Below are 15,175 nucleotides of genomic sequence, written 5' to 3'. Positions count from 1 at the left end.
GCAGAGCACTTCTTAGTTAATCATCTGCTGGGGGACTGGGCTGATTTAATTTCATCCCTTTGTTAGGAAACAGAGAAGGAAAGAGTGGTTTTTAATTTATAACACAACTCCCAGTGCTTTGCAAAGAGAACAAGTGCAGCTGAATGGCCTTGTCAAAGTGACTGCAGCACTGCCATCCTCACACAGCCCCTGGGCCAGCTCCAATGCTTCTCAAGCAAACATTCCTAAAGGATAGAAGTTAATTAGGAACAACTTTCCATGGGGCAATAAAAACATAATAAAGTTCAGCAAACAACAAGTTGGTAGGTAAAGGGGAAGCTGAGACAAATCCTTAAAAAAATCCATTATTGTAAAGGTCTGTAACTCTAGCCCTGGGAAATCAGCCCTCCCAAACTCATGGAAAAGGCAGAGAAACCCCAAAGAAAGCATGGTTTGGGTTAAGACTCCTGTTCTACTGCCTGTGCACAGGTAAGTGTTTCCCTGGTGCTGTATCAGGGGATGTGGAAGGCACAGGATGCTGAACATCTGCTCTGCCTAAAAACCCAGCATTGAACCCCAACTTCCAAACCACCACATAAAAGATGCTCCTGGTACTCTTCTGGAATAATATCAATAAAGGCACAGAAGTGCAGGTTTTGTTTATAAAGTTACACATGACAAAGAGCAATGTGTGATTTATCAGTGAGACTGGAAATGGAGAAAACTGCCCGGACTCCAGTGCAGAGGTTTCAGAAGAGTTTGTGTTTTGATGGAAATGGAAACATTTATTTTACCATATTGTAGCCAGCTGAGCCTGGGGTAAACTTGACTGCATGAGAATCGTTCTTGCTTGGGGACCTAAAAGGGAAACAAATATTAACAAAATAAGCAAGAGATGTGACCAGCAGGAACCTGGCTCCACCAAATAACCAAGGAATAACTCTTCCCTTCTGCACAACAACCACAGAATCCCAGACTGGGTTGGGAGGGAGCTCAAAGCCCACCCAGTGCCACCCCTGCCATGGCAGGGACACCTCCCACTGTGCCAGGCTGCTCCAAGCCCCAATGTCCAGCCTGGCCTTGGGCACTGCCAGGGATCCAGGGGCAGCCACAGTTGCTCTGGGCAACCAAATCACTCAGATTAAAACCCAGGAAAGATCTAAACCACAAAGAGATGCACCAGAACTGGTAAAATCAAGCCAGGGGATCAGTCTAGTCTCTCCCTGGAAGTGGACACTGCTTTTAGCAGTGGGTGAACGAAGCACTGGAAATGGCTGCACAAGTTTTCACAGAACCCACCGTGCCCTTTTCCAGAAACATTTCCCAAGGTCAGCTTTGCAGAAAATAAAGGAAAGATGGTGATAAAATGATCCCAGCTATGATGAATGTTTGTTTCTAAACAAGAGCATTAAGCACTTGGGAGATTCAAACAGAAAAACACTGATGAGTCTCTTACTTTGTGAACAACATCCTCAGTGGCATTAAATTGGCCTCTTACAGCTCGAAACAAGGAGACAACAGAAGCTGTTCCAGTACCTGTCAAGTGTCCACTCATGGTTTTGTCGTGGCTGTTGAAGAGCTGCCGGTACTTGAGCCGTGAGGACTGAGGCACAGCCCACTCTGCCACAGCAGGAGCACTGCAAGGACAGCAGGGAGACCAGGGATAATTGGAATTTCATCTCATGAAGATAATGCAACAATGACAGAGTCATAAAATCACAGAAGGGTTTTGGCTGGAGGGACCTCAAAGCCCACCCAGTGCCACCCTGCCATGGCAGGGACACCTCCCACTGTGCCAGGCTGCTCCAAGCCCCAATGTCCAGCCTGGTCTTGGGCACTGCCAGGGATCCAGGGGCAGCCCCAGCTGCTCTGGGCACCCTGTGCCAGGGCCTCAGCCCCCTCACAAGAGGCTGAAGTGCTGCACTGAAATCAAGTTTTATGCCTGAAATTGTTCTTTTCCCCAATTTTGCTGTGAGGGTGGGGATGTACTTGAGGTGTCCCAGAGCAGCTGGGGCTGCCCCTGGATCCCTGGCAGTGCCCAAGGCCAGGCTGGACACTGGGGCTTGGAGCAGCCTGGCACAGTGGAAGGTGTCCCTGCCATGGCAGGGGTGGCACTGGTTGAGTTTAAGGTTCCTCCCAACCCAAACCTTTCCATGATTCCATGATCTAATATTCCCTGCTATTTCTGAAACCACCATGGGTCTGACCTCTTGTTTGCAAACATTTATCATAATTCAGTCTCTTGGAAGGTGTTTTTTTCCTAAAAGTTTTGGTTTTTTCTTTACTGGCAGAGAATGAAGCAACTTAAACTGTTCAGAGGAACTACAAGCTTTTACCTAAACATGTACCAGGAAATGCAGAGTAACATCCCATTTTACTCTAACTGGTTCTTTTAGTCAAATAATTCATAAGCTAAATGAAAACAAATATAAAATATACTGAAAATGTAGAAAAAAAGGTGTGGAAAAGCCACATTTGAATGTAAAGTTTCTCATAATGGAATTCAAGTGAGGAATGTAATATTCACAGTTTTAATTCATTCCCATAACAGGTTGAGTTGATTTGTAGCTGATTTCCCAGGCTGAGAAGTCCTAATTCTGAAAAACAAGGAGCAGAGTTTTTCTGTCTTCAGGTGCATTCAAACTTTGTCCTTTCTCTGACCTTATAAACCATTCTTACATGACAAGACACAAACCAGTATCTCTATTTTTGATTTCCCAACTCTTGGGCTTTAATAACATCCCTTCATGGGAGCAAAGCAAAAAGAAGCTGCCCCTTCAGTAATGAAATAAGAAAAAAGGCTTAATATTGAATTTTTACCCACAGGAATTCCTCCTCATTTTTGCTGGATTTGGGGGTTCCACACATTAAGTTTACTCCTGTATCATACCTAAATTCTATCAGAGCATCCCTACTCTGCTCCTGGCAGGTTTTGATTACAGAGAGAAAATGAATTGTTTTGAAAGGCTTTTATTTCTATTTGCCAATAATGAGTAGTGTCACTTATCTAACAGCAGGGCAATAGACAAGCCAGCAGAAGAAGTGGAAATAAACCAAGCAATAAATTGTGTCCCAAGCCATTCTCCTCTTGCATAAAAAACCTGTGCCACGGATCTGAGAGAGATGATTTATAAAGACTTTGGGAAATCCCTCTCCTACCTCCTCTAAGGAAGTTTCAGTTTGTTAGATCCACTTTTTTAAACCAGAGTAAACCCCTTTTTGCCCAACCATGCATTTTTCTAGGCCTTGGAATAATCTAAAAGCCCTTTTAAGTGATTTTTCATGCAGAACATGAAGAAAACAGAAGAAAACAGTGATGTGGAGGGCATTGAAAATATGAGACCTAATAAATATTTTGCTTTTAGGAACCACCCTGGAGTTGCTAATTTTAAATAACATATTACTTGTCTTGTTTTCACAGTACCAGGAGTGTCTGTGCACAGTGCAGGTTATGTTTACAGAAGCAAATGCTGCTCTAAAAATTAAGTGAAGATAGTCTCAGCACTGTTAGTAGTTAATAGTTTTATTTCCAGGATTCCCTGCTCCTGGAGCATTCCCTGTAAAGCCACAGCACCCCACAAAATGCTGACGTGGTACCTGTGCAGGAACTGATTTCTGCCAGAACTATTATTTCAGACAAGCACTTTGTGAAAGGGAAGGAGTTTTTCCAACCCTGGGGACCCAACCCCCCGGCTGCCCCTCCCTGCCCCAGCCCCACCTGGCCACGTCGAAGGATTGTGCCTTCTGCAGCTTTGCATTGAGCTGTGCTCCCGGCCCGGAGCGGCTGAAGGAAGAACTCTTTGGCAAAGTGGCTGGGAAGAGAGAAAACAGGGATTTACTGCTATTCACAGTGAAACTGGGCAATTCCCATGACATTCATTCAGCTCCTACATCAAGTACAGGCACTGTGGGGCTGATGGGAACTCTTTAACAATATAAAGATCAGAGAGTCCAGCAGGACAGGGGGAAACACAAGGGCACTTCCCTCATGTCTTTTTACTTCCACAGCTTTATGGAAACCCTGTTGATACCAAATTATATTTTGATAAATGTTAGAAACCACATGTAGTTCAGTATTAAAGCCACCCTAACAAACAGCAGTACTTCAGTAGCTATAAAGAGACAGGAGAGGCCCAATTTCCAAGCAACAGTTTCCTGGCAAGGTCATTTCTCCAAGTGCTGTTTTATTTTCTCACCACGAGGGACTCCTGCGGGAGGCCATGTCCACATTCCTTCTTTTAGCTCTTCTCCAAGTGTGCCAAGTGGGCTAAGGCAAAGCACAGTCCTTCCCCAAAGGCATCACTCGGAGTGGCTAATTCCACGTGTCCCAAGGAAATGGCAGGGGAGCTGTTAGGAGCAGGAGACAGAGAGTGAGAGCAGCGTACCGGGGTGAGCGAAAGCAGGCAGGGGCTGGATGACAGCAGGAGCTCCGTTAGCCAGGGGAGGGACGGCTGCAGGGACAGAGGACACCAGCGGGGGGGACATCCCCACGACTGGGATGGATGCCATGGGCACCGGGGCCACAGTGGTGAGGGATGGCATGTTGGCAATGCCCCCGAGACCTACGGGCGAGAAAAGCACAGGTTGGTTGTGACGCACACCCGAGACGGCGCCCGCAGGGGCTGCACAGTCACAGACACCTCCGTGGGAGCTCCCACACCCCTGGGACAGCCCTCCCAGCCCAGGGCAGCGCCAGCATGGCACAGGAACGGGACACAGGGCACAGGGACGGCCCCACACCGGGGCGGCGCTGCCCCGAACAGTCCAGCAGCATCTGCTAAGAAAGGAATCGCGTGCCTTGAACTGAGTGAGGAGCAGCACTGGCAGCCCCAGGGAGGAGTGAACCCCCAGGCTGGCACAGAAGCTGCAGGATTAGTGCTCCAGCCTTTTGTTGGCATGAGACAGGGCAAAGCTAATGGGGAGAGCACAGGAATGAGAGGCTGAGGGGTAAGCACAGTTGCAGGGAACCAGGGAGGTTAAGGAGGGCCAGTGGTGCCAGGGGAAGAACGAGGGTGTGCAAACAGCTCACATCAATCTACAGGGAATGAGAACAAGGGAATCACGGATTTGGCTCGGGTTTGTGGGAGGTTCATTTTATTTTGCCTTTTCTCACTTAACCCTGTATTTGCTCTGTCCAGTTTCACTGTTTTCTTCCAAAGAATTTCATTTCTGACTGTAAAACTTGTGGGGGGTACAGTGGATCAAACCACACTGCTGCAAGCAGTTCATCAAAGGCCCTGTTCCCTTTCCTCAGGACATCTAGATGGCATGTTGGGAAGGAATTCCTCCCTGGGAGGGTGGGCAGGCCCTGGCACAGGGTGCCCAGAGCAGCTGGGGCTGCCCCTGCATCCCTGGCAGTGCCCAAGGCCAGGCTGGACATTGGGGCTTGGAGCAGCCTGGCACAGTGGGAGGTGTCCCTGCCATGGCAGGGCTGGCACTGGATGGGCTTTAAAGTCCCTTCCATTCCAAACCATTCTGTGATTCCATAACTCTCAGGCATCAACAGCGTTGAGTCACAGCAAAGACTAAACCAGAAAGGGAAAGAACCTCTCATGACAGGACCAAGGTGTCAAACATGAGGTTCACCTTCATTTAGTTATTTTCCTTTCCCCATCCCATCTTCCCTACTCTTTTCCTAGAAATGATGACGACTGGCAATACTTCACCCCAAGCAGCTGTTCAGCTCCTACCAAAGCAGCACTGCTCATCAAAGCAGAAGGTGCAGGGATTGTAAAAACTCAAGAGAAACAGAGCTGATGTGGCCAAAGCTGGAGATCCAGTAATGCCCACAGTTTAAACCAAAACTCCGGCCCTTTGGAATGCACTAGCCCTACTACCTGAGCCAGGTTTTGTTTGGAGCAGTGCAAACGTGAAGCAAACAGGAGCTCAGCTCAGGTTGCTCAGCAAAAAGCCCAGTGCAATCTGTCTTGGTGCACATGCAACATCTGGGTTTGAGTCCACAGGCTTTTAGAAGCACTTTTTCCTAAAATTTTCTTGGAGAAACTGCAAAATGACAGTGGAATTGCTGCAGTCCCGGGTAACAATGAGGAAAACAGGGAGGAAAACAGGGATCTTACCAAATCCTGGGGCACCAGGCAGGGCAAGGGGCGGCTGCTTCATGACGGGCGGCAGCGTGGCCGGGAGCTGGTAACCCTGGAGCTTCAGTTTGATGAGTTTCATAGCTATGGAAAACTCCAATGGATCCATCCTCCCATCATTGTTCATGTCAGCTAGAGCCCTGCAAGACACACCATTTTCACAGTCACATTCTGGAATTAGGAACTTCAGGCCCTGCCCTAGGAGCAGGCTCACACAGGTATGGATATCCAAGGCTGATGAAGGGGCTGGAGCCCCAGGAGTGGCTGAGGGAGCTGGGAAAGGGGCTCAGCCTGGAGCAAAGGAGGCTCAGGGGGGACCTTGTGGCTCTGCACAAGTCCCTGACAGGAGGGGGCAGCCGGGGGGGTCGGGCTCTGCTGCCAGGGAACAGGGACAGGAGGAGAGAGAACGGCCTCAGGCTGGGCCAGGGCAGGCTCAGGGTGGACAGCAGCAGGAATTTCCTCATGGAAAGGAAGCTCAGGCCTTGGAAAGAGCTGCCCAGGGAGGTTTGGAGTGCCCATCCCTGGAGGTGTCCCAGGAAGGGCTGGAGGTGGCACTCAGTGCTCTGGGCTGGGGACAAGGTGGGCATCGGGCACAGCTGGGCCTGGCTGGGCTGGGAGGGCTTTTCCAGCCTCAGGGATCCTGGGATTCTCACTAATTTTCACCCAAAATTATGCCAGGCTAAAAATAAGACACTATTTAAACTTAGAGCTCCTTGATTTCTTTCCTGGGGTGGTTAATAAATAATTTTTAAGTTGCTTTTCTACTCTTGGAGGAGTAACAGCAAAGCATCCAGAGAAGGACAAATGTAGACGTACAAAAACTTTGCAAAATCCCACCAATGAAAGCAATGGGTCCTCAAACACCACCACAGAGAAGCAAATCACTGACTTTGCAAATCTGTTCTTCAGCTACATTTAAAATAAAACATTCTTTAAATCTGTGACTCCCCTCAGCACCGCTCCATCTGCGAGTGTGCAAATGTGTTTTCAATTAAACAATAGCACTCAAGATGAAACATTGAGCCTAGGCCTTGAATAGGCTTTCAGGGAAAGGAGTCTGACTTAAACAGTCTGCTTTTTGTTCTTTCCCTTGCTAGTTAAGAAAACCCAGCTCAGCAGGGAATAGGGGTGGGAGCTTGTGGGGAGAGAAGCAGGAAGAAGAGTGTCAGTTCCTGCCACTGCACACCAAAAACCCCCAGAGTAAACACACATAAATAACAGAATTAGCTGTAAACGTACTTTTAAACATTGTGCTTATTTCTTTGTGTTTGTTTGAAGAATTAAGTACAGATTTCAGCACTGGAATAAGACTGATTTTGAAGTTCATGCATTTATTTATATGTAATGGGTGTGCCAACACAAAGGCCCTGGGCAGTGTGGCTGAACCAGAGCTTCATTTTGGAACAAATCCCTCTCAAAGAAAGTTTTTGTGCAACTTGATGGAAAGGTATCCCAAAAGTACCCCAGTGAATTGACAACTATTTATAACTGATACACAAGGAGACAGCCAGGTAAAGGCAGTGGCAAAATGAAATCATCCCACTCCAAAAAAAACCCCAAAACTTGAAAACCTCCACAGAGGCAGATCCCAGCAGGGACTGGCACAGGTTTAGATCCCCAACAGCATCAGAGACACTCCAAATCTCTCCAGTTCTCCTGAGAAAGGATTTTCAGTGGTGCAGCTGCCTTAAACCATCAGTTCTGACGTCATGGGGCTAAATAATAGAAATTAAAATCTGGGAGCAGCATTTAAAAAAAGTCTGGAAAGGACACTGAGACTTAGATACTGATATCCTTAAAATTATGTGCTGCACCCGTGCCTGAAAGATGCTGAATCACAAAACTCCAGACTGGTTTTGGCTGGGAGGGATCTCAAAGCCCACCCAGTGCCACCCCTGCCATGGGCAGGGACACCTCCCACTGTCCCAGGCCGCTCCAAGCCCCAGTGTCCAGCCTGGCCTTGGGCACTGCCAGGGATCCAGGGGCAGCCCCAGCTGCTCTGGGCACCCTGTGCCAGGGCCTGCCCACCCTCCCAGGGAACAATTCCTGCCCAATCTCCCATCCAGCCCTGCCCTCTGGCACTGGGAAGCCATTCCCTGGCTCCTGGCCCTCCATGCCTTGTCCCCAGTCCCTCTGCAGCTCTCCTGGAGCCCCTTTAGGCCCTGCAAGGGGCTCTGAACTCTCCCTGGATCCTCCTCTTCTCCAGGTGAACACCCCCAGTTCCCCCAGCCTGTCCCATAATAGTCTTACCAGTGGCTTCTACACCTGCAAATACTTTGATTTATAAGATATAAACCTTTCTATTTATAAGCACAGACAGACCCTCAGTGGGTTCTATCCACAGCCAGGAAAATGCAGGAAGAGTCAAGATCACCCTGTAGGAACCTTGATTCTCCAGGCACCCTTTCCCACTGGGACACAGCAAATCTTTGCATCCTACATGGGAAAACATTAACTGCCCAGTGATCAGAAACTCTGATGTGCACCAGTGTCATTGCTCTCATTGAACTCCAATCCACATCAGCAGCTGTAGCTTTTCATTCAACATCTGACCTTCTGTGAACTCATTTACTCTACACCAACAGCTTCACTTGAAGCTACCAGCACAAGTTACCAGCACAAATTCCAGTGCAAAGAGTTCTCTGCACCCCCCAGAATTTCTCCAGTTTTATACCATGGAAAGAAAAAGCAGCTTTTGTATGACAAAATCTTCCTGCAAAAATAGGACACATTCTCATTTCTAGTTGCAGGAGTTGGTGTCAGGCTGCTGGATTTTACTGGGCTGCTTTGGAATAAACAGCACCTGAAATGCAGGGAGGGCCTGACAGGAAATACCAACTAATTTCACTAATTTCTGCTCCTAATGAAATTGGGAAAATGTGGTGTCCTGTATTTGCTTCATTTGTGGTCTGGCCGGAACCGGGGCAGAGTAAATGGATTAAACACTGACTAAATATTTATTATCTTCTTCAGACCAGGCCTGTGTCTGTATCTAATGACAAGAGCTGCAGTGGGCTCAGCACCACCCCAGGGCTTAGGTGCTGACAAATCCCTTCCCCATGGATCTTTTCCTCCTCCTTTCTCTCATCTTTTCTGCAGAATGAAAAGCCAGCTTGATTACTTTCGCATTTATGAGGTGCAGAAACTGAACATGGGCAGTTTTCCCATCAAATATGCTGTAATTAGCACACAAACCACCTATCCATGAAACCAGCACCATGTTAAACCAAGGAATCTCTGTGCAGTTCCCAAATCTGGACTGATTTAGCTGGGCATTCCCATACTGCATTACACAGTCCCAGGCTGTGTTAGAAGCTCAGCCACGGGCAGTGAGCAGCAATCAGGTCTCTGGCCTCAGTCACACCATCGATGCCTGTGCAGGAAGTCACAGCTCCCAGAATTACCCCTGCTTTTGCCCACCCTTGGACACAGATTTAGGAAGGCTGGGAGGGAAGCAGATGTCAGGAACAGGGAAGTCACCCAGTGACTCTGTCCTGACAAAATAAATAACTCCAAATACATGGAGAACACCTGGCAGTGATTATTTCAGTTCTCCTTTCATTCCAGAGGGCCAGGCCACACAGGAGATGCTCTTTGAGACCCCCATTCCTCAGGGCTCTAAAGAGAGGCAAATTATTCTGCTTAAGCACAGTTATCTCCCAAGCCACTGCAGGCCCAGCTCAAAGCCTCATTAGAGGCTTCTTAATTGATCACCAGCCTGGAGGAGTCTGGAGCTGGTAAAGTGTAGAACAGCACAGAAGCTGTCATGGCAGACCATAATACTTCACTCCTTTGCTCACTGAGGTCCCAGAGACTTTTCTTTCCTTGAATGAGGAGTACAAGGGACACAGGAATTCTCAATGCTAAAAACCAGGGAGCTGCTGTTTTGAAGGACTGTGAATTCTGGGGAAGCTTTTATGAGCCCAGAAATGAGGGATTGATCAGATTTATTCCTTGTGTCCCTCCAGCTGTGAGGGATCCTTTAGGAAACACAGGCCAGGCTTTTCTCACATCATTACAATCAGCTGCAGTTAAAATCAGTAGAATGATGAAGAATAGGAAAACACTTCCAAAACACAACACTCAGACATCCATACAGACACTTCCTTATGGACTCCCCTGGATCCCTGGCAGTGCCCAAGGCCAGGCTGGACATTGGGGCTTGGAGCAGCCTGGGACAGTGGGAGGTGTCCCTGCCATGGCAGGGGTGGCACTGGATGGGCTTTGAAGTTCCTCCCAACCCAAATCATCTGGGATTCTGGGATTTCTCAGATCAGAAAATTAATTTCAGAGTTGCACACGTTGCTCTAACTCAGAATTAGAACTTTCCTTCCTCAAGGACTCCTGTACCTTCCCTTCCCTCCCAGTATCAATCAAATGCTACTACAAAAACCCCAACCCAGCTATTCCAGGAGTAAATACTGATAGAAGAGCACTTTTCTGCAGCTCCTATCTGTCAGAGATTTTGGGCTCATTACTCCAGAACTCCCACCCTAAAGTACTCAAGGATCTATATAAAGATTTTTACTTAAATATTTACCTCTCTTAATTCAGAGATGACTGAAAAAATAAGAGAGACAGAGAGAAAGGAATGTCTATGAGCTGCTTTATGATTTAGAAAGGCAGCTTGAATAAGTTTTAGTTCAGCTTCATTAACAAAAATGTGCAGGTCTTGTCTCTATGACAACTCCAAAGGGAGTGGAATGATTCCCTTCCTCTCAAGAGCCTGGAAAACTGAATAATTCAGAGAGGAAGAGATCCTTAGTCAGACTATTTACAACTGTTTGGTTTTGTTAACACCTATTTAAAGCCAATGCCTATGGAAGATTTTTGGAGAAAGGATGTCTTGTTTAAGACAAAACTTCTTTCCTTGCTTAATTCAGAGGCAAGAGAAGTTCCAAAGGGACGTTTTAACACTCACTGAGTCTTCAACAAATAAGACAACCAGTCCAGCTTTGGTATTTGTGAGATGAAGATAATTAGAAAAGAAAATAAGCTCTGTATTTAAAAGCCATGTAGGTCTGGGCATGCAGATTTTCAAAGCAATAAAATAATTCTCCTCTTTCTCCCATCAGAGCAAAATTCTGCCTTTAACAGTCCTTACTGCACCAGAAAGTTTTTGTAATGGCACTGAACTCCCTGTCAAATAGCTCACAGAGGAAAAGGTAACAGATTTCTCCAAAGCTCTCCATCCCTCTGCTGCTTTACCAATTTAGAATGAAAACCAGTTTTAATTCTCTCTGTCGAGCACCAAAATGTGTGTCAGTAGGAATGTTATTAATGCAAATCATGAATAATCATAGGACCATGGAATGGATTGGGTTGGGAGGCCCATCCAGTGCCACCCCTGCCATGGCAGGGACACCTCCCACTGTCCCAGGCTGCTCCAAGCCCCAATGTCCAGCCTGGCCTTGGACACTGCCAGGGATCCAGGGGCAGCCCCAGCTGCTCTGGGCACCCTGTGCCAGGGCCTGCCCACCCTCCCAGGGAACAATTCCTGCCCAATCTCCCATCCAGCCCTGCCCTCTGGCACTGGGAAGCCATTCCCTGGCTCCTGGCACTCCACACACAGGTCCAGGTCTGGCAGGGTCAAAGAATTTGGAGCAGAAGCACCTTCATTCCTGCAGGAAAATCCAGCAGTGTAGGAATGTCAGTGCTGTGTAAGAGGCAGCAGATTTGGATCTGGCTGAACTCACCAAGGAGTGACAAAAATTTCCAGCTTCCAAGCTTTGACTCCAACTCCAATGGAAACAGTCTATGTCAATCTTCATTTTTGTAACAAATACTCCAGGTCTTGCCTATGCTCTCCCATTAACAGATTTCTAACACTAATTACCGTGCTGAGCAACTGTATTAGTCCAGTTTTAATAAAGCTGAAAGCATTTAGCAATTTGCAATGAGGGTTTGAAACTGCCAACTTCAAGAATGCCATTTGCTGGGACAGCCCAGGGGCCATGGACCTCCTGCCCACCTGGGCACCCCTGGTCTCCTGTCCAGGCACTGTCACCAGCACTCCCAGGGCCTTTCCCAGCTTTCCAGCCCCTCTTTCCCAAGACTGGAGTGTTCCACGGGGTTGTGGTGACCCCAGGGCAGGACCCAGCACCTGCCCTTGTTGACCCTCACCCCACTGACCACAGCCCATGGCTCCAGCCTGTCCAGATCCCCCTGCAGAGCTCTCTGCCCTCCAGCACAGCCACACTCACCCAGCCAGGACAACCTGGAGCTGTCCAGGAACTGCCTGAGGGAGCCCTGATCCAGATCCCCCACAAGCACAGTGAGCAGGCCTGGCCCAACCCCGAGGAACCCCAGGAGAGCCCAGCCCCAGTTGCATTCAGCCCTACCCCAGTGTGTCCCACAAACACCCCTGCATCCCACCTCCACACTCACCATATCTGTGCTAGCACTGGCTGAGGTAACCCAGATTGGAAAAAAAAGTTCCTGGCTTGATCACCTGTAAAATAAATAGGACATGGCTTCAGCTACAGCTCCAAACAGCTGGCAGAGGAATGGGGAATCGGGAGGCAAAAATATCTGCAACAGAAGCCCAACCCACTCCATGACCGGTGATCATGCACAAAGCACTAAGAAAATTCAATGTAACAAAACAGAGTAACAAAGAGGAGGCCTCCTATTGCCTTTGAGACCAAACTTCGATGAAACTTTAGAAGGATGTGCAATTCCTTGATTTGGAGCTTTGCTTCCCACTGCTTCAATCAGATTTGCATTTAGATCTTCCCAAGAGGTCAACCATGCTGATGTCAGTGCTTTACAAACTGAATTTCTAAACCCGATTTCAGTTAAATTGACACACCTTTATTTAATCAGACCTTTCATTCATCACAGTTTCAGTGTGGTGGGCTGACCCCAGGCACAGACAAGGAACCCATCACTCCCTTCCCTTCCATAGCAGGATGGGGAAGAGAAAATATCACAAAATAACAGAAAAGTTGGGGCTGATGTGGCAAGGCACTTGAACAAAATAAGAAATACCTGTTCAAATTTTCTAATTCTTATGCCCATATGTCTCCCAGGCAGCTCTGTCTGTTTAGGCTCACTAGTGAATATTTAACTAAACAAAATTAAAAGTGAAAACTGTTTGTTTACCAGTGATAAATCCAGCTGTTGGTTTCAGACTATGGAACTGTTGGTCATGTTTCGCTCTCTCCTCCACAGTAATAGCCCAGATATCCAGGTTGCCTGGTTCAAAAGAAATGGAGAAATGACATAAAGAAACATTACCTAAAAAACACCCTCTTTTGATATCTGACTGTAATTATCTCATATCATTCTGGGCCTCTGCAAACAGCCCAATGGTGGGAGGTCACTGGCCCCCCAGAGCACACACAGAGCTGAAATTCCAGTGCCTTTACCTGCAAAAGTACCTCATTCCTCCCCAATATCCCACCTGACCCTGCCCAGAAAAAAGCCCTGAGCAGCTGCGACCTTTATGTGGAACCAGAGCAGTTACTGTGTCTCAGCACTGACATTTATCTTTGTAATCCTTCTGCAGATCAGCTGCAAAACTGAACTCCCAAATGTATTCCCAGGATCTGAAGGGGCCTACAAGGAAGAGGGACTGTTCATCAGGAACCGAGTGACAGGACAAGCACAGATGGGTTCAGACTGGAAGAGGGGAAATTTGGGTGAGTTATACAGAAGAAATCCTTCCCTGGGAGGGTGGGCAGGCCCTGGCACAGGGTGCCCAGAGCAGCTGGGGCTGCCCCTGCATCCCTGGCAGTGCCCAAGGCCAGGCTGGACATTGGGGCTTGGAGCAGCCTGGGACAGTGGGAGGTGTCCATGGCACTGGATGGGCTTCGAGGTCCCTCCAATCCAAACCAAGTCTGGGATTCTGTGATTTCATGTGAATAGCAAAAATACTGTCCCTGCTGCACCGCCAGGGCCCATCCTGGATTTTTCACTGCAGTTACTGATGCTGCAACTTTCCCTGTTGTAAATAAAGAGCTAAAAATGTGTCACTTTTGTTCTAATCTAAACATGAGTGATGGGAAAACAAGGAAAAAAACTGGAAGTGGTAACACCCAAAGGCATCTGCTGGACCTTTTAGCAATTAGGAAGTCCAGGAACTCTGAAAGGAAAAAGCATCTGCACTTCTCCAGTACAAGCGGAGCAGAACGAGGTGGTGCCCCACCGGCAGGGGCTGAGTGGCCTGGATGTGCCCTGCAGGGACAGAGTGTGGGGCTGGAAGGGATCAATACAGGACACAGCAATCCTGCCCTGCTGTGCTGTGGGCTGAGAGGTGTCTGCAAAGCCGTCACAAATCAGAGAAACTCTCAGCTCAGAGAGATGCACTCTGCACAAATACCTCCCTGTAGAAAACTCTTGGAAAGGAACACATCTATGCCAAGTTTTTACACATAGGAACACACCAGAAACCACTTACCCCCAAAAGGTGTTGGAAACTGAGCCATGGTTCTGTCACTTTTAGCTTGTTAATAGATGCCTGGAAAAAAAAAAATAAAGAGATATTCAAACACAGTATCTTCCATTTTCCGTATTTTTTCTGTCTGATTAATTACTACAGAAAAAAAAAAGCAGTGAAGAAGCAGGAATGTATCAATACTTCCCACACCAACTGTGACTTACAGAACTCAGTGTCTCATTTTTGCACCTCCCTGTGCATGCATGAGGGCATCTTCTTACCAGCAAACAGCTACATTTCAGTTCTGCTTTAAGAACGGCCTCAAAACCAGCTTTTATTTATAAACAGTCAGTGATGGAGGGAAGGACAGAGCTCACTCAGAACCCAGGGATGCTGCTCCAGGCTCCATGACTTTCCTGAGTGTTACAATCCCTGCTCTGCTTAGGAGGGAAACTGGCTCCATTTCCAACTGTTGAAACCCAACATTGTCAGCAATCTGGTTTTTATTGCTGACAGAAAATGCACTGCCCTGCTCAGGGTCCCTTTGTTGAAACCAAATACATTATAAAGATTAAACTCCATTTCCAGGCTGCTTTACCCCCAGCCCAGCTCCAGATCTGAGGAGCACCAAGTGCCCAAGGTGCCGTCGGAGGGGGGCAGAGCCTCCAGGAGAGCACCACTGGCTCTGCAAACAAAGCAACTACACAGGCTCCAAATT

At 47.8% G+C, this 15,175-nt stretch overlaps 1 protein-coding gene across 6 annotated transcripts in view; it reads right to left on the bottom strand.

The window, feature by feature from the left end:
- Window positions 1–15,175, bottom strand: part of ITSN1 (intersectin 1) — a 104,121-nt gene that overhangs the window by 63,114 nt on the left and 25,832 nt on the right. For 4 of the 6 annotated variants that reach the window (XM_069006243.1, XM_069006698.1, XM_069006422.1 and 1 more), the window contains exons 2-9: window positions 14,479–14,538; window positions 13,182–13,274; window positions 12,465–12,528; window positions 6,057–6,217; window positions 4,365–4,541; window positions 3,698–3,791; window positions 1,516–1,616; window positions 774–837 (exon numbers count right to left, since the gene is read on the bottom strand). In XM_069006243.1, the coding sequence (XP_068862344.1) occupies window positions 774–837; window positions 1,516–1,616; window positions 3,698–3,791; window positions 4,365–4,541; window positions 6,057–6,217; window positions 12,465–12,528; window positions 13,182–13,274; window positions 14,479–14,506 (782 nt within the window). In that variant the 5' untranslated portion in view covers window positions 14,507–14,538. Of the gene's footprint in view, window positions 1–773; window positions 838–1,515; window positions 1,617–3,697; window positions 3,792–4,364; window positions 4,542–6,056; window positions 6,218–12,464; window positions 12,529–13,181; window positions 13,275–14,478; window positions 14,539–14,681; window positions 15,104–15,175 lie in introns of those variants that run through there. The other 2 variants (XM_069006332.1, XM_069006509.1) reach the window with 2 other exon arrangements.

This window comes from Aphelocoma coerulescens, chromosome 1 (assembly GCF_041296385.1).
Source record: "Aphelocoma coerulescens isolate FSJ_1873_10779 chromosome 1, UR_Acoe_1.0, whole genome shotgun sequence".
Classification (NCBI taxonomy): Eukaryota; Metazoa; Chordata; class Aves; order Passeriformes; family Corvidae; genus Aphelocoma; species Aphelocoma coerulescens.
This window is presented reverse-complemented; position numbering and strand designations above follow the sequence as displayed.